The sequence below is a fragment of the Lipophrys pholis genome (genome assembly GCF_963383615.2).
Source record: "Lipophrys pholis genome assembly, chromosome: 13".
In the NCBI taxonomy this organism is placed as follows: Eukaryota; Metazoa; Chordata; class Actinopteri; order Blenniiformes; family Blenniidae; genus Lipophrys; species Lipophrys pholis.
The window spans coordinates 14,294,210-14,313,001 of record NC_137632.1 but is presented as its reverse complement, the minus strand read 5'-3'; the positions used below and the strand labels follow the sequence as shown (position 1 = coordinate 14,313,001).

Here is an 18,792-nt window from a genome sequence, read left to right as displayed (position 1 = left end):
GAACATGTTTCATTGCTATTACTGGTCATTAGATCATTTATTTCCCCCTCCTGTTTTTGCTAATATATAAAATTATCCGCTTATATATACATAGTCTACTCTATGATGCGCCACTATCCTAACTATCTTCTAAGTATTTGTGCAACATAGAGCTGCTGTGATGACCAAATTGTCCCATGTGGGATTCATAAAGTCGGATCTAATCTAATCTAATTTAATCTAGATTATATGTGTTGCAGTCACGTAAGAAACAGCTTTTGATATAATTCTGTTTATTGCCTCAGTGTTGTGATGAAACTCACTGAAGAGGAACCTCCCTTTTCCAGAACCGTCTCTCCGTGGTATTTTGGTATTTTTGTGATATCTAGTAGGGCTGCACGATATATTGCACATTGCTCGTCACCTACAATGTCAAAACAATGATGAAACTGCTATAAATGATGTCTCCGTGCACTAGGCTATCAACATATACTAATCAGATGGAGCATTACTGACCTACTTTATGCCGATAACAGATCATATTTCACATAGTATTACCACCGTACATCGTACCTAACCTGGTGCCAACGAGGCAGAAGTCAGAAGAACAAAAGCTTCATGAAACCAAAGCTCAAAATATAGCCGAAACTTTCTTCATATGTTTTTCATTGAAAAACAAACTGTGATTTGATTTGATTAATTCATCATATCACCTTTGTAAAGTCCTGTTCTTCCTCTGATCTTCCTTTGGTTCACATATATGCTGCAGAATCTCAAGTTATCCACTTATACATTGCTATGTGGTGATAAATTGGTGCCCTTTTATAGCCTGTTACGAGGACCAGAGTGTGTTTAAAATATGTTCTCCTGGTGTGCCAAGCTATAAGTGATGAATATAAAGAAATCATATCTTCATCTGGGCTCGGAATCTGTGATAATGTTTCTTTATCCACAAGTTATTAAGCTTGATCTTTTCCTCTCTTTCAGAACTCAATGAATCTTCCTCCGGACAAAGCACGGCTGTTGCGGCAATACGACAATGAGAAGAAGTGGGAATTAATCTGCGATCAGGTGAACACCAGTCACTCGTCTGTGTGATCTGTCGGAGCAACGCTACCGAGTCAAGAATGTTAAAAACGGTCTAACAATCAACCTCTGGTCAGCAGTGAACAATAGTTTTCGATCTGATTCAGATGTCTGAACTATACACCGACTACCTGGTCCATCATAGTGTGTCGTGACCAAAGCACTCATGCTCCGTCGCCCTGCTTTTATCCCATAAGCTGGTCACCCGTCTTTTCACACCGCCCTGACTTCCCCGGTCATGTAGGTTAAGTGGCGCAGCAGGCCGGGCACATCGGTTGGTCAGTTAAAAAAACTCTGGCTGGTATTGGTGTCAGTTCCGTGTGAAGGAAATAACAGAGGGTGCATGTTGTGCAGTGGGCTGTGGTCTGAGTGGTCTCCACTCACCCTGCAACGTCCGTGCCAGTGAGTGTTTCTGCCTCCTTGAGCAGAAGAGAAAAACCATTGTACATCAAGACCACCACCCAGACAAACTGTATTGGTATCTACTGACCCTGAAGGGAACTGTGCCAGAGAGTCCGCCATGCTGCTGACCAGCTGTCAGAGATCCTCTTGCGGTTGGCCCCAAGCTGTCAGACCCGACGTGAAAATAGTTGGTTTCCTTTTCATTGGCAGCAAAGTAACTTCCAGAAGCTCAGCTCTGGGAAGTAAAGTATAAAGTGTCATAGCTACAGTCAATCTCGTAATGTCACCACGGCAACATTGATGGAGGGCGGCAGAGAGGCTGAGACAACAGGTATGTTCTTTTTGGAATAACCAGTCCAGCGGACGCCATCAAAGGCTGAAATATTAAGCATCTCTCCTCAGATTATGAATCTTATGAAAAATGAAGGATACTTGTCCAGCTGAAACTTCTCGAGGTAGAAAGAAAGAGCTATGATGAACTCGTCAGTGTCAAATAAGGAGACTCGTCTGACTTTTTTTTTTTTTTCCAAGAGCAAGAAAAGCTTTTTCCAGAGTCTATTTATGTAATGGAAAGCCCTCAAATATACCCGTTGACTTAGAATTTAAAACTGCTTGCTCACTTTGATTTGAATGGATTCCTCTTTTTCAGTTTCAACTGGAAATGCAAAGCAAGAAGTTGAGCTCGACACTCAACTTTAATATGAAATAAGCTTTTTCAGACAAGCTCCCCAGCTGCAATAAAGCATGTTGAAGCTGGTTTATATATGCTCCTAAAACATACCTGCTCTCTGTATGATGGTCACCTCCCTGCGGTGTTTACAACCTGTTGCATTCCTGACATTGTTTCTCACACATCAGCATATATATATACCTGCCTTTTTTTTTTTTTTTTCCCCATTCTCTCATTTGATGTATTTTTTTTTCTTCCTTTTTTTAAAATAACGAAGCTCCCAAGCAGGGTTGAGCTGTCTGACTGCATGTTTCTGTCAGATAATCTCTTTCCTGACGCTGCTCTCGTCTTTCCTGTTTTTGTGTCCTGGACTCTCTGGCGGTGATAAATGTGATGCGGCTGTCTGATCTGAGTATCTGTGTACAGAAGGTGGAGCGACTCTACGAGATGTGGTGCACTGCAATCAAATACAACAAATTCAAATATTGATGAAGCTATTACTTGTGACCTGTTATTTCTGGATACGGATGAGCCGAGTCAGGGAAGTAGAAGTAGGTGCCCTCCTGGGGATAAAAGATCTCAGTTTGCTTATGTGACTTTAGTGTAGCAATTTTAAAGATTTGGTTGTTCTTGAGGGGCAAAGCGGTTTAGAAATGAATTCCTTTTCACTACACTGTTGAACTCCCTCTGGTTTGCTCTGGTGCTAGTGAGCCTATCTATTAAAATGTCATGTTCTTGGTAGTGAAAAATCGACAGCAAAAGGAGACGTGATGATTCTCAGAGCTGTTTGTTTGCATCAGATGCAGAAAACATAACAAAGCTGGAGCAGAAATAAGGTTGTTGTTGTTTTGTTTTTGTTTTTTTGTTGTTGTTTTTTTTTAATTTATGAAACAATAAAACAAACCAGTATTTACCACTCGCTTAGGGAATCTCTTAATGGTGAGCCATGAAAATCCTGACGCAGTGCATCAATCGATCAGTTGAGGTGATCAGTGGCTATGTACTTTTTGTTTTGTCAGTGAGAGTGCTCTCTGTTTTAGGTTGTGTGTCCTCCCTTAAGCCGTGAAGCTCTCCAGTCAACCCCTGAGATGATTAACCACGGATAAAAACTGACATGAAACTGTGCAGCCACTTCCTGAAGTCTGTGGTTTTATTCTGGAGCCATGCATGAGATGACTAATTCAGTGTGTTACTTGCTGATGTTGTTTTTTGAGCACGAGTTTGATTTAGGGAAAAAAGATGAAGCATATGACACACATATAGACTTGTGTGAATCTTGTCGACTTTGCTATGCCTTGAAAATCTAAAGTGTGTAGCATGTAACATTGACATTGTCAAAGTGTGGACTTTTTTTTTTATCAACACCAGTAAAACAGATGTAGAATGATGTAACTGAAGTAATATTTATTTGTCCTTATTTTCTTCTATCCCGTGATGCCGTGTGATTGATCACAGAACCATTATTGCTATTGGAATTGGGTGCTCAGCCTGATCCAAATACTGATTCCCGTTTAACACACTGATCCAAATCCAGCCTTAATCTCTTGTGTTTATACTTAGAACGCTATGGTGTGTCCTCTTGTACTTAACACATATACACACACACACACATTAACATAGTTTTATTCAGGAATCACAGGTAGGTTTGACAATGCTTTATAGCACAAGATCATATATAACTTCCTGAGATTTCCTGCACAATCAGATATTCAGATCCACAGGGGAACCCAAATAATGAACAGTTGCATTCACAATTTCGCATTTGTTTCAACTAAAAGGGTTCACTGCTTCGAGGTCTTTACAAACATGGCACATGTGACATTGACGTCCAAAGAGACTTCTGAATGAAGGAATTACCCGCTCTATTTTCCTTTGACCTTTGAGAGTGGAACCAAATCTTTGCTTCCCATCAGCTAAGAATGACTCACAAATACAGTAGTCTTCTCAAAGCTCGCTCAACTTTAATCTGAAAGCTTTAGTGTCAGCAACAATTTACCATAAACTGGAGATGATTGCTGAAGTGTGCCACTAGGACTTTTCTCATCCTGTCTCAATGAATGACACAACTTTAAATCGCAAAAGTTTCCAATTCCTGATGTGTGCTCTCTTTTTTTTTTTATATCTCACATCTGTTTTCCTGTCCTTCTGCTCATCTCACTGTTTCGTTGTCTCGTTTTTTTTCACAGGAGAGGTTCCAAGTGAAAAACCCGCCTCACACGTACCTCCAAAAGCTGAGGAGTTATCTGGACCCGGCAGTCACAAGAAAGGTGAGTGCCCTTACTAAAATGTCATCCTGTTGCACTGCTCTATCTGTTCCAGTGCCGCAGCTTTTCCTTCCCTTTCGACCCCCGCGTGCTTGATCCAGGATGTTCTTAGAGCTGAGGACAGATTTCACACGAGACTATAGTTACGACAGTGTGACTCGGTGAGAAACGGAGACTGTTTATCTGTAATGTCCAGGTTGGGAAAAACCTCTGACCAATCTCAAATAGGGATGTTATGTGTCCGTCAGCATGCTCTCTTGAGAAAAGAGCAATACAATAACAGCAAAAAATAAGACCTGTTACTCGAAGGCAGAGAGAGCGTAGACCGTCTAAATGCTGCATTGACACCGCCCCGCAGCATCGCAAGAGAGATATCAGGAGATTCTCAGCTACATGATGGAAATTGCCGTCTCTCATGTAGGCAGCAAGTTCTGGCTGCTTGTATCGGAGCAGAGGGGAGTGAAAGGAGGGGCTTCATGAAGACATGTATCAGCCAGCTCCCAGGCTTTGCCAAAATGAAGTCTTTTTGGCCTGAGCGAGCGAGCTGTGTTGAGGAGGCCGGGAGGCCGGCCTTTGTGATAAACAAATTAACCAATGGACTCTGCCAGAAAAACAACGAATCACTGAATAATTAAATTTGCACTGACTGGAGTTACAAATGTAAATTAAAATGTAGAGCAAAATGTACCAAGCTACTGTATGGGGGCAGGATCAGTGTATAGATGTGTGTAGATTGTGAATGCGTGATTAGTGGTACTGTAAAACTAGTGCCAAAAGAAAAGGCATTGGAAACATGGCAGCTGCTAAATAGATATTTCTGTGGGTTTTTGACACATCTCAGAGGATGTTACACTCCTGCAAGTCATAACTGTTATCTGAAATATGACAAGCTCAAACAGCATAAGAGAATGACGCAGGTCAGAGCAGACAAAACCATGCCAAAGTTGAAGTGTATGCAGTATTATGCAGGCTTGTTTACATTTCAGTGTATGCGATTAGAGATTAAGGTTTTGTCTTTACCACTTAGTTTCCTGTCTGCAGTCCAAAGAATGTTGGGCATGTGTCCTAGGTGCTATAAATCTGTTTTCTGTGTGGTTGGGATTGTTGTTAAGTAACACACTTTTTTTTTTTAAGGTTGACATTGAGATGGAAAAAAATCAGTGCTACTCTCGTATGCCGATTAAATATAGTTATAGCCAGGAGCTGCAAATCTCAGATTAGTAAGAATGCGGACAGGGTTCCAAGCTCTTTCGAAAAGTAACAGAATCCGCCTACCGGCAATCTTAAAGCTCAATAATTAACTTCATGTATCCGTGCTAAGACTGAAGGGTAAAACCAAAACAAAACAAAAAAACACAGGTTAAGGGAGCTTTAGAAGTGCTCGTAGGTGGAATTGTAGGCTGAGATGAGCTGTCCACCCTCTAATTTTAAGTTTGTAGTTGGCGTACAAAGTTCGTCTTTCCTCATGACTAAGCTTATTTTTTTTAAGACGTCAAACTCTTCTTGGAAGGAGATGGTGCCTGTGTTTAAAGCTTTGTGGGCATAAACAGTCAACACAGTCTGGCGGCGCTCATTCGGATGAAACCTTCACAAATATTTGTCTTGGAGAGTTGATCTCAGTCACAGAGTCTTTATTTTTACTTTTATTCATCTCATCTGTAGCTGTGTGTGTGTGTGTGTGTGTGTGTGTGTGTGTGTGTGTGTGTGTGTGTGTGTGTGTGTGTGTGTGTGTGTGTGTGTGTGTGTGTGTGTGTGTGTGTGTGTGTGTGTGTGTGTGTGTGTGTGTGTGTGTGTGTGTGTGTGTGTGTGTGTGTGTGTGTGTGTGTGTGTGTGTGTGTGTGTGTGTGTGTGTGTGTGTGTGTGTGTGTGTGTGTGTGTGTGTGTGTGTGTGTGTGTGTGTGTGTGTGTGTGTGTGTGTGTGTGTGTGTGTGTGTGTGTGTGGTGTACCCATGGAGCCTTTGACCCTATTATGCCTCTCCAACTTCCACACTCTTACGTTTCACATGCTTCGTCTCACAGAAATTATATATTTTTTGTTGAATGAAAATGCTATTGCCATCGGCAATAAATAGCATATCTTTAACTTGAAATACCCGATAAGTCTTTATATATAGTCTGTAACCAGTGTAAGAGCTCTCCTAATTATTTTGCACAAATTCTTTATTAGATTATTTTCTAGAATCCCAAGTATGCCTGTTTCAGTTCTAAGAAGGATTTTTGATCCTTCACTGACTTTGGGAAGAAAAAGTCATGTTGGGAAAAGGCATCCCTCTGACCCCCACACTTCTCTTGCTGCTGCATCTCTTCCATGTCCCCCAAGGTTGGCCCTCCTGTATCAAACCACTGCGGGCGTTTTCCGAGCTCCCGTTGGCTGATATATTGACTGGGCGGTTTCTAACATTGGGTCTGATAGGCTGAGTGGCCCACGTGGGATTGTGGAAAATCCGGCTGCCGTGAATCCGGGGTCTAGTCTTTGTCTTGATCAAACCCCTGAAGAGGACAGGCAGTGAATGGAAGAGGGAAATGGAGAGGGAGGGAAAAAGAAATACTGAATAATAAAGAGTGGGGTAGAACGGGAGAAGGAGATGGACAGAGAATGAGACGGAGACAAAAAAAAATAAAAAAGATGCACGAGAGCATGGCAGAAAAAGAAAAGAGTTATGGACTTCTTTCTACATTCCTGCTCCATCCCCCTTTTCTTCAAACTCAAACAATTGCCACTTTGTGTCACTGTGAGAGAGCTGGAGGTCATTGCCTCTGCTTTCCATAGGCAGGCTCCGGTGCATTCCTCTGGGCAGCTCCCAGCCAATAGGCAACCAAGGAGGAAGAGCTCTGGTCCAACTAGTCCCCAAGAATGTATCAGCCATTGATTTGTTTCCAGCCTGACCCCTCCTGAGCTCACACTTTCCAAAATCCCTCTAGTTTTTTTTTTCTTTCCTACTTCACACTCTCAGTGCTATCTTCCTGCTCTTAGTTTCCCCTTTCACTTCTCCCTCCTCTTGTTCTCCTCTCCCCCTCATGCCGTCCTCACCCTCTCTCCCCACTGTCTGGGCTCCTCTCTCTTCCTGCTCTCCCTGTGCTGCAGCTGGTAGCACTTAAAGTGTAGAAGAGTGCGGTGTGTTTGGCGGGGGCTCTGGGAGGCTGCGCAGTACCCCGAAATATGCTCCGCTTTGCACACCAGCAAATGACTCCTCCCTAATAAAAACACTCTGTTTCTCATCTGCTCATGTTCCAAACACACACACACACACACACACACACACACACACACACACACACACACACACACACACACACACACACACACACACACACACACACACACACACACACACACACACACACACACACACACACACACACACACACACACACACACAGAGAGAGAGGTTAATAATAGGTTAACACAAAGCTGATCCCCGTCTCCTCCCTGATGCAAACACATCATGGAAAGTGAACAGGCCCTCCAACCCTGGGTGGATACCTCTTCTCTTCTTTTCTCTTCTTATTTGTCATATACACAGAAACACAGTTTTACAATCAGTCATTTTTTTTATTTTGCTCATGACACACATGCATCTATAAGCAGTGGATAATAGGCAGTCAAGTTCCCAATTATGGAAATTGTACATAAAACCAATTATATAAGGACAGAAACCTCCTCAGCTCGAGAACCTTTGACCGATCTGCTGATCTGCTGTTGTCTTTTGTTTTTGTTTCGATATGAAGCTGGATGTCCAATCACTGCTTAGTGATTTAGTTTATCTTACTTGATAGTGTATAAATCTAGTTCACCAGCAGACCTGACAAAACAATGTTTTTAAAATTCTAAGTGAAGCAGGGCTGCTCATGCGTCAATAGATGCCTAGAAATAAGTTTGAATCAGTGAATATGTATATTTTTTAAAAACCTACAAAGAATAAGACGTACTGGGAGTCGTCAAATATTGCTTCTCAATATTGTTAGTGCTCTCCTCTCCTCTCCTCTCTTCTCTTCTCCTCTCCTCTGATGTAACACTTTCACTCTCTTGCCTCCATCATCAGGGATTTCCCTCTGCTGCCACACTGTGAGCTTGTTTGATCCCCACCGGTCATTCACTTTGCTTGTTTTGTTGCTGCCGTTACATAACCGCCTGAAGGGCCTTTTGTTTTTAGGGTTTGCTGTTCGCCTCCCATCAGAGAGCGAGAGCAAAGAGAAACTCACTCAAGTGCTCTCTCTCTCTCCTGTTGTTTCCGTTTTTGTTCACGTTATTTCAAACCTCCCTGGATGCCGGTCACACACTTCATCTTGTCACTGTAGCCACAGTAACACGACAAAGCATTTGTGGGCGCAAACACAACACCCATGTTCGCGTCGCTGCTGGGTGTCTTGACTGGGCCTGACGGGTAACCAGTGAGGTGACTTGATGCCATCATGCTGCTTCCAGGAGGGATTAGAGTTATTTAAAGGCCCATCGTGAACCAACGGCAGCAACATGAGCAGATTAAAAATAATGTGCAATTTCACAGTTTCCAGTGAGTCAGCTCGCCTTCGCTTTTAGCCTGTTTAACGGTTACTGGCAACTGAAGGGATCGTTTAACAATCTCTAATTTTGCAATAAGTGCACAGAGTGCTTGGGTTCACGTCTAAATGTCAGTGCAGTTCCCTCAAAGTCTGTTTGCCTGACTTTCAGTTCAGAAAAAAAGTTTTCCGTAACCAAAACATATCTGTTTTACCACATGTTGATTTATAGCACTCTGATGATTTTTTTACCCCCCCCCCCCCTCTTTTTCTCCTCAGAAATTCAGACGGAGGGTACAGGAGTCCACCCAAGTCCTGAGAGAACTGGAAATTTCGTTACGGACAAATCATATAGGGTGAGTCACTGCAGGACTGTGTGAAGCATGTGCAGTCTTGAATGTCCGGGCTCTTGTTATATTGGATTCAGAGGGAAAAGTCGAGCATTCCAGACACCCAGAGACACAGACGTTGACATTAACCACCACCACCACCTCCTCCACCACCACCAGCCCCCTATTCCTATCTGTGCTCTGACCTAATATTGCACTGAGAGCCATGTGGCGATGCAGAAAAGATGAATCGATTGATTGTTTTGCGGCGGCAGAGACATGAACAGCCTCTGAAAGGAAAACACATTTTTGCCTGCAGTAGTTCCAGTGCTTCTCGTTGCCACCCTGAAAAGATATTAGTATCGAAAGAAAGCATTGTTTCACAACACGTAAAACACAGGAGGATTCAGGTATTCCAAGATAACAAGCCTTAACCTGCTGCGGCTGGTATTGATTCAGGGCTGTACAGTCAGTGTTGAGGAGAGATCAATATCTCCGGGGTCAAAATCTCTGGGGATCTCGGTGTTGTGTCTTTGTGCCGATCACAGGGGCCGTGTTTCTTATGACGCACCCTGGTATTTGACAGTTTTACTGCTTTCTGTTGGTTTTGTCATTATTAAAAGTACAGCTTTCTGTCATCGTTGCACAAATGCAATAGTTGTGTATAGTAAAGTATTTTGTTATTAAGCAGTTCTCTGTGCAGTTCAAAGGGCAAAATCAATGTGTAAGCTCCTTGTCTTATGTATTCTTTGTAATTGTTTAAAAGTTATTTACATACCTGTACTTGCCTTTTATCATTTTATTGGTTTTTTTAGTTTGTGTACAGCACTTTGGCTCCCTGTAGTTGTTTTAAGGTGCTTTATAAATATAGATGGATTGGATTAGAGTCCACAGATAAAGTATTAGGTAACTGCTTATGTAAATTTTCAGTTTTTATCATAGAAACAATATGCCTCTACATCTCCTGTAATACTTCAAAAGCAGGCACAAAACAGTGTCTTCTTAATTGAGCTGCAAGAACAGCAGAAACGTGATGTAAACGTCATTGGATGGTTTTGGTATATAAGACCCCAAAAACATCTGTGCAACCAAGAGTCGCAGAATTGAGATAAGGCATCATTTAAGTTCAAATCCACAAGCTTGTGTTCTTTGTAAGTGTGTATTTCTGAGCGATGTTATAGGTGGGCGGTCACCTCAGACTTGGTGACCCCTTCAAGGACAGGAAGAAGCTGCCATGAGAGGAACTGCTGGCCACAGACTTTTCTAACAGCCAGACTGGTCTTTAATCTGACCTACAACTCTTAAACCTTCTGTTTTTCTCTTTTCCTCCCTCCTACACACATATCACTTTACTTCAATTTGTCTATTTCAACTATTTTCATACAAATTATCTGGTGTCTGAAAACAGTGTCTCCTCCACTCCTACACAGTGTATACAGACTGATCGGAGCTTGAGACAATAATATACTCAGACTACAGACAGCGAGAATGTGACGAGATTACATTAAGAAACTATTTAGGGGGAGCACAATGCCACCCTGTCAGACAGTGAATAATTAAAGCTTGTCTTCAGAGGTGAAATTTTATCAATCATGTTGGCTGCTTATAATACAAAGGTTGTCCCTATATGAGCCCTGCAGATGCTAACCCCGGCTTGCTGCCTGCCAGCGTCTGACATGGACGTGGTCACCAACATGTGGTGAATGGGAGGATTGTTACTCAGTGTCCTGTGGTAATGATTGCCATGTGGTCCATTGAGACCACACCTCCTAGTCCTTTTAAAACAGAAGTGGCCCCTCTGGCCAGCAGTTTACTGGATACTCCTGTTAGTCCTATTCAGACTCATGTAGTTACACCACAGGGAAGCTAATAAATAGGCAGCTCATGCATTTCTAAAGCAGGTTCGTCTTGCGTCTTTGCTAGTGAAGTACCACTCAAACGCCTGGTTGTCTTTGATTATGTTTATGCCCTCCAAATCTCTCTAATCACTCGGCAATCACGCCCGTCGAAGCAGTCGTGCCTCCTGTAAAATCAAATGACACGTTTATAGGAGGCCATTAAATGAAGATTCGCTGATTCGCCTCATGATGCTGATAAAAATGAAAACGAGAGCAACGCATAGTGAAGGTAGCGGGAGCTTTCCTGCGCATAGCTCGGCTTTTCTGAGCAGAATAATAAATGAAAGCATGTGAGGCGCTGAATGGGTGGCCCACTTGAGTTTCTGTAAGGAAGGTGAGAATGGGCTTTTGATCGTTCAGCTGGGCTTGAGTTAAAAATGTATATGTGTGCGCGTGCGAGAGAAACGGATAGTGGAGAGGCAAACTTGATAGTGAGAATCTGTTTATACATGTGTGGATGCCTCTGTAAATGCAGACACATGCATGTGAGATGTATTTGCTGCTCAGATCCCACAAGCTTTGATGTCTGTTAAACTGCCACTTCATTTCATAATGACAGAAGGAGATCAGCTGAATAACCTACAAAAACAATATACATCCGTGTTCCCAGGTCAGCTATGGCCAAAAGATTACAAGTAATGTTAGAACTCGCATATGTGTTATATAATGCACAATCAAAATAGATAAAAGATAAAATGTCCCAGCAGCAATATTTTAAATCCTGCTAAGATTATCCCAAAGAGTTATGTTCCTCAAAAATTCAATCTTATTCAGCTTCCAACTGGTTTTTTTATCAAATAAAAGTATCCCATTTTTTCTTTTCTTGACTTTATTTTTGACTTCTCAGGTGGGTGAGAGAGTTCCTGAATGAGGAGAACAAAGGCCTGGACGTGCTGGTGGAGTATCTGTCCTTTGCACAGTACGCTGTCACGTAAGTTACTTCTATCATCGACATGCACGAGCAACACAACGCAGCCATTCTGCACGGCCACTGATGCATCTCCGCACACAGCGCCGGCACCACCGGCGCTGATGCCTGCTTGTCAGGAACACTGAGTCACTGGAGGCACACTGGCACTGTGTTCCATACCAGCCATATGCTTCTATTCAGGGACGGAGTTGGGTGATTATTAGTCATTCACAAAGTGCCTGTTCAAGGCCAGTGAGCCAAACAGTTAAATGTTTTATTCAACCCTTCCATTTCACCATATGTTATTATAGGTTGTCCACATTACCAGTGGTTAGCTGTTAAATGGTATTTTCCCAGTGCAACTGCAGCGGCATGTACAATCCATGACAAGGACGAGTCTCAAATAACCAAGCCGAGCACAAAAAAGAGATTAGTTGCTTGATTGCTGCCAGCGATCATATGATTTATGTAGTCATTACAAGATTTCAGTAGAATCAGATTCTATTCCTGCTGCCCGCTTCTGGGGTCGCCGCTGTAGATCTTGTTATGCGGATGTTTGATTTGGCATTAAGTTTTCGCTGATTTAATACCAACATTTCTTCTAAAAGAATGAGACAAAATGGTAGTATTATATCGAGATTGCAATGCAAAACCAGAATCCATTGTGGTATGGCATTTTTTACCCCACCATTATTATGAATATAATATTTGGAGAGGTATTGGTTATACTTAGTTGTATTGGAATGATTGTCGTCAAATCATTCATGTTTTCTTACTCGTGTATGTTGGCTGTTCAATCATTTAACCACTGAAGACGCGTCACCTAATAACTAAGTTTTAGATGTCCTTGTGAAAATGTTTAGTCTTGGTTGTGTTTTTAAAAAAAAACAAACCATCATATTAATATAGTGATGAGCTCTGCAGATGTGGCTCATGCTCTCAACCTAAAAATTGCCCTCGGGCAAGACGACAAAACCTCAAGTTTTGGTGAAGCTTGCAGCGGAGTGAAAGTCCATTTCCATTGTAGTTTTCATAGATGAAATCATCCACTGAGTGAGAACATTTGCTGGAAGACTCGCTCCATCCATGTGCGCTGTGTTGACAACGTCCCGTTTTGTGTGTTGAACAGTTATGATGGGGACGGTGTGGAGAACAACCCCGACCTGTCCATGGACAAGTCGAAGCCCTGGGGTCGCTCGATAGAGGATCTGCATGGGGGCACTCTGCCGACCCCCATTACTGGAAACGGTATCACCCGAGTCGGGAGACATTCCACAATAAGGTATGATACAAACTACTGAACTCGCTGGTGGTTCAAAGGAATCTCTGTGCCTGTTTGAGTCCTTTTAATGGTGCTTTCTTCGTGGTGTTTGACTGCAGCCGTGTGATTATTTTAAGAAGTCACACATTTCATAAGATGCCTCAGTCTGCCCTTTGTGTAGTCATGAGGTCTGTAAGACTTTAAATGGCTTAAGACACATGCAAGAGGAAAATACTGCTTGTCTGCAACTCGTCCCCTGTGAAACTGCCAGCGCACAATCAAGACATGGGCCACAATTGTCTGTCTGTGGCAGAAGTAACACCTCTCAACGGGGACAACAGTCTTTTTCCAGAGGGTTACGGGGGTTATTGTGTTGTAAACACCAAAGAGACTCTTTTAACTGCAAATCCTGTGTGCCGAGGATTTCACAGCAGTTTATTCATAAGCCCATGCTAATATATGCTCTGAAGCACAAATCCCATTCATTTGTGCATTAGTTCTCTAATCCGCCCTGTCATTCCATTAATGTTTAGGCACAGCACTCGCACTGACTTCTGTGACCTCTAATCCTTCATTTTGACGAGGTTACCTTGAACACTCTATACACAATGAGCGCCATTGATTCAATAAAGCACATGTCTTCGTAACCTGGAATTCTTGCTCAGTGATAAGTCTAGAACTATTTTTGTCACAAAAGTGTGTTGAAAAGGTTTTTTTGAGCTAAATATGAAAAAAAAATAATACAAGAAGGAAAATCTGTGTTTATTTGCATTGTTTTGCCTTCTCAGCAGGAACCTTTGGGGATCAGGTGAAGTCGTAAATCATCTGGCAACAACAATGTTTTCATTGTTACCGCGCCAGAAAAAAGAAAAAAAAATTTAATTAGTTCAAATTTAAAGTACTGAACTTCAAATTTGAGCGACTGAAATTTAGTAACATGATATGTCCGTGCAGATATAAACGCTCCATCAGTGCGAATAATCAGTGAATCTAATTAATGATTGAATGTTAGTGTGACTGCACTGGTGTCACAATTCAGAGACAGGTGTAGCAGTAATCCCCGAGCTCTCAGTTCATCTCTTCATGTGAACATTTGTAAGAAATTGCTTATTCACAGCTTTATTGGGAAGATTTGTTTTGTAGAATGAACGTACAACAAACTAACTTTAGGCTGTAATATGTGCTGCATGTGTGCTCCATTGAAGTGTCTCAACCCCTTTTCCTTCCATCCTGATCATTACAAATGCTAAATGCTTTAACATACCGGTAAGCAATTCATGCTGCTCAGATCCGCCTTTAATGTGATTTTAGCATTAATTTGTTGATATTCACTTCTTTCTGTTGCCTGTTGTTTTCTTCTTAATATTGGCGAGCATATATATTCAACATGTGTTTTAATTGTATTGGCATAATGTCAGGCCTTCATTGACCCTGTCTGCACTCTGCACTTCACTTACACACACACAGTCCCTCCAGACGCCACTTTTGTCCGTCATCACTATGGAGCATGTAGTGTATGTGTGTCCGGTGTTTTCAATGAGGATGACTCTATCTTCTGTTTTGTCCCGATGTTCTCCGTAGTCATCTGCTCTTTTGTCTGCCAGTCTTCGAGAGCAGGCAGGTCTCAGCCTCACGCTGTTGGCTCACAGTGAGCTTTTCTACTGCCATAACCCCATGTCCCTATTACACACACACACACACACACACACACACACACACACACACACACACACACACACACACACACACACACACACACACACCCTGCTTCATTGTACTTTCTACCTCCCTGCTAGCGCTGCCCAGTTTATGTGTCCCGCTGCCTGTGTCGGGGATGTGAATTATTTGTACTGCCCGCCCGCCCCCCTCCTGTGCCCGAGACTGAATTCTCCTTTCCTGGGAGCAAATGGGTTTTTCTGCATTCATTGTTCCTGCTTCTGTCTCTATGTGCTGCTTGTGTGGCTCCCGAAATGCATTTCTGTGCAGAAGCCAGCCTAGTTTTTACTGCAGCCAGAAGCTGAACACGAGTCCAGATAGATTATGTGTTTATTAAATCTTCAGTATTTTGGATCAATTATCCTATTGATTATATAATGTCACATTATTTGTTGCTTCTGCTCTCAATGGATTTTCATTTCTTAATGTTCGCTTTATCCATTATACAGACTCTTTTCCTGCTTTGCTCTTTAGATTAAGCTTTAATCTAGAATAATAGATACTGATTGATGACTATTAGTAAATTAAATCTTGTCCATGTCTTCCTTGACGTCTGCCCTCTTGAAGGACACAGAGCACACTCAACTGTCCGAAGTGTTCTCAAGTAAGACGGTATGTCTCCAGAGGTACATGAAGATGGCTAGTAACATGTAGTTGTGTTAGAGCTGTGCCTGTTATTATAGCTGTAGTGTTTGATGTTTTTTTTCCGTTTTTTTTTCTGTGGTAGTATGTAGTGCGTGTTGTGAGGAAATACACAGACAGTTTTTTGGTATCATACACTGAAGACGAACAGACTGAATGTTTCACAACTTCTTCCTACCCAACAAACATGAATGGGGTGTTTTACTGTTGTTTTTTTTACCAACTATGACAATATACATTTCAACACAAATTTTCAGATTTGTAGAATGTAGAAATAACTGTCAAAACAATCACATTTGTACATAATTTCTGTAGTGATTATTCTCTCATCTGACACCTGATCTTTGTACAGCCTCTTGAGCTTCTTATTTTCTGTGTTTACTGTGCTAAAGCATTTGGTAACACAGTGTTTTTCTGTCTAATGGAATTCGTGAAGTTTAGTTTAATCATTCCTAACATGTCAAAGCAGGTTAAGGTGTTTTGTTCTGCTGGTGTTGTGTCATCAGTTATCATCGCTGTACCATATGATGGAAAAAAAACTTTGTTCATTCACTTCCTCCTGAATTTGACGCATATTAGTGTGGCTGATAATAAACAGGAAGAGTAAAAATAAAAAAAAAACCCAGACAGAAGTCCTTTAAGATGATATTTGGGACTGTGTGAGGCGGGTGCTCCAGTTCTGTCAGAAAGAGTCTCGTGAGTCCACAGCGTTTCCGTTCGGAAACTAGTTTCGCGCTTGACCACGGATGCTCTCTTCTGATAGGAACAATTATTAACACACAGAAACACCCGAAGATCCCCAAATAAAATAAGCAAAAGAGAGCCCTCTGCTAACTTTCTCTTCAAAACTCCTCCATTACCTTGAAAGCTTTAGTCCTTTTCCTACAGACGCTGGCACACTGTGTTGTGACTCACAGAGTCGTGGCTTAAGGCACGGGAGCTGACGCGAATCGACATGTCTATAAGTAGCTTGAAGACAGATTTTTTTCCCTTAACTGAGGCTGGTAATTGAGCCTCGTGACATCAGCCTGAAAATAAGCTGTTCGCTCTGACCGATTCTGCATGTCATTCAGGAATACTGCTGCTCTGGCAGTTTTCCTTTGTAGTAGAAGACACGCCACGAGGAAAGACCTTGTTTTTAGTAAATATAAAGCTGCACAATCACTGTGCTGTTTGCAAACGACCCGCTGCTATTGTGTTAGCTGTTAGCGTTATCTTTGTGAGGGACATTAAATTAAAACAATTGAAAGAAGGCACCCTGTGGCTCCATGTGTCGCTGCAGACTATATGGTCTTTGTGTCTGTTAATGTACGGCTGCCTGGCAGTTGATTACCGTCCCAAAGAGCAGGCGATGCTGTGTAAAGACGGCTCATTTGCAAATAACATCTGTCTTCTTATCCAGTTCTTATCTTCTGCACCCTTTAGTTCAATAGTTATTTCCGTTGATCACTAACATGTTTGATTTTTTTTTTTTTGTCTTTTAGATGCAACACACTGCCAAGCCGGAGAACTTTAAAAAACTCCAGACTGATCTGCAAGAAAGACGACGTCCACGTCTGTATTATGTGCCTACGTGCTATCATGAACTACCAGGTCAGTCCTCTGCAGGAAACTTCACATCCACACTGACCGCAGGCTGACGCTCACTTATAATGACGCCAAATCCAGTTTGCTCCACTGCAGGATCTCCATATTTTATTTATTGTTGTGTATAAGAAGCCCCTGTTGCGCCTTCAGTGGTTCCACTTCTCTGTTAATTAGCTCGTTTGTCTCTGTCTCTCTCTTTCATTGTTTGTCTTCCAGTATGGTTTCAACATGGTTATGTCACACCCGCATGCTGTGAATGAAATTGCTCTAAGTCTCAACAATAAAAACCCAAGGTAAGTTAAAGTAACTTTAAATAAACTCCAAGTTTTCTCTGTTTCTGAAAACATATCCATGTTATGAAACTACTATCTACTGATGAGTTTGACTTCCGCTTATCACACCTAAATATTTGACCTACTTGATACTCAGATCAACGCTAAACAGGCACCTGCACAGTCTGATGCTGAACGAGTGTCTTTGTTGCTCAGAGGCACGTTCATTTCCAACATAACAGACGGGTCATGGCACCGCTGGCACTCTCCACTCCACTGACTGCTCACTGAGACTTTTCCTTCGTGCCCCTGGGGTTTACGATTTTCCTCAAAAGTAAATGGTGAAGCACTTCACATCACCTGTCACATCCTGTCTCGTCCGGCTGGAGAAATCCTGCGTGAACAACCTGTAGACGGGGTGAACTGGACGTCTCTGTCCTTAACATAAACCAACACAAGCCTGCGCTGCTAACTGTGCTTCAGTCCAGTGGGTACAATGCAAATTTGAAGCGTAACCTTAACTTGATTCCGTATACTATAGTCTATACTTGTTTTCAAAATACATAAAGTGGAAACAGAAGTTGAGCTGTCAGTGATGTTATTATGCAATTATACAGTGTTCTACTGTATCCAGGTTACAATTAATTCTGCCATTATTATTGAAAACCCAACACTGTGTTTCAACAATGATTTAAAAATAGTTTGACTGTTTTTAAAAGTTAAGTAAATCATTGTCTTACAGCAGAATGTATGAGTCCGTTCTAAATGTAGTTTTAATGTTTCGGCTCCATTTTGTTTTTCTTTCTTGTGTTTTATTTTTTAAAAACATTTTTGTGCATACTGTTTTGCCTTAATATCACCTAGTCATTTGTTTGCTGCACTTTGAATTGTATCGATCTGGAAAAAAAAGAAAAAGAACTATATTTACTTCTTGTTTTACAGAACCAAAGCTCTGGTCTTGGAGCTACTGGCTGCAGTTTGTCTTGTGAGAGGAGGCCACGAAATCATTCTCTCTGCGTTCGACAACTTCAAGGAGGTACGAGCCGCTTGTTGCGGCGAGGGAACGGGCCGTGGTGTGGGGGTGTGAGGAGTAGAATATGTCATTAAATTTCAACTGTGCGTGCGGTGACTCAGTCCTGGAGGAATGCTCATGAGACCTCTTTGCTTCAAACGAACTGTATCGAGGTGTTCGCTCGACACACGGTGACCCAGACGTCGTCAGAGAAATTAGTTTTGTTCATGTTGATGGTGTCTGGTAAGTTGCCTCAAAGTTGAG

The 18,792-nt window shown here is 42.0% G+C and overlaps 1 protein-coding gene across 4 annotated transcripts in view; it reads left to right on the top strand.

The window, feature by feature from the left end:
- Window positions 1–18,792, top strand: part of fmnl2a (formin-like 2a) — a 46,781-nt gene that overhangs the window by 13,182 nt on the left and 14,807 nt on the right. For 2 of the 4 annotated variants that reach the window (XM_080478389.1, XM_080478388.1), the window contains exons 2-11: window positions 967–1,050; window positions 4,324–4,404; window positions 9,181–9,257; window positions 11,976–12,059; window positions 13,168–13,320; window positions 14,881–14,916; window positions 15,583–15,627; window positions 17,142–17,250; window positions 17,461–17,537; window positions 18,459–18,552. In XM_080478389.1, the coding sequence (XP_080334515.1) occupies window positions 967–1,050; window positions 4,324–4,404; window positions 9,181–9,257; window positions 11,976–12,059; window positions 13,168–13,320; window positions 14,881–14,916; window positions 15,583–15,627; window positions 17,142–17,250; window positions 17,461–17,537; window positions 18,459–18,552 (840 nt within the window). The remainder of the gene's footprint in view (window positions 1–966; window positions 1,051–4,323; window positions 4,405–9,180; window positions 9,258–11,975; window positions 12,060–13,167; window positions 13,321–14,880; window positions 14,917–15,582; window positions 15,628–17,141; window positions 17,251–17,460; window positions 17,538–18,458; window positions 18,553–18,792) is intronic. The other 2 variants (XM_080478391.1, XM_080478390.1) reach the window with 1 other exon arrangement.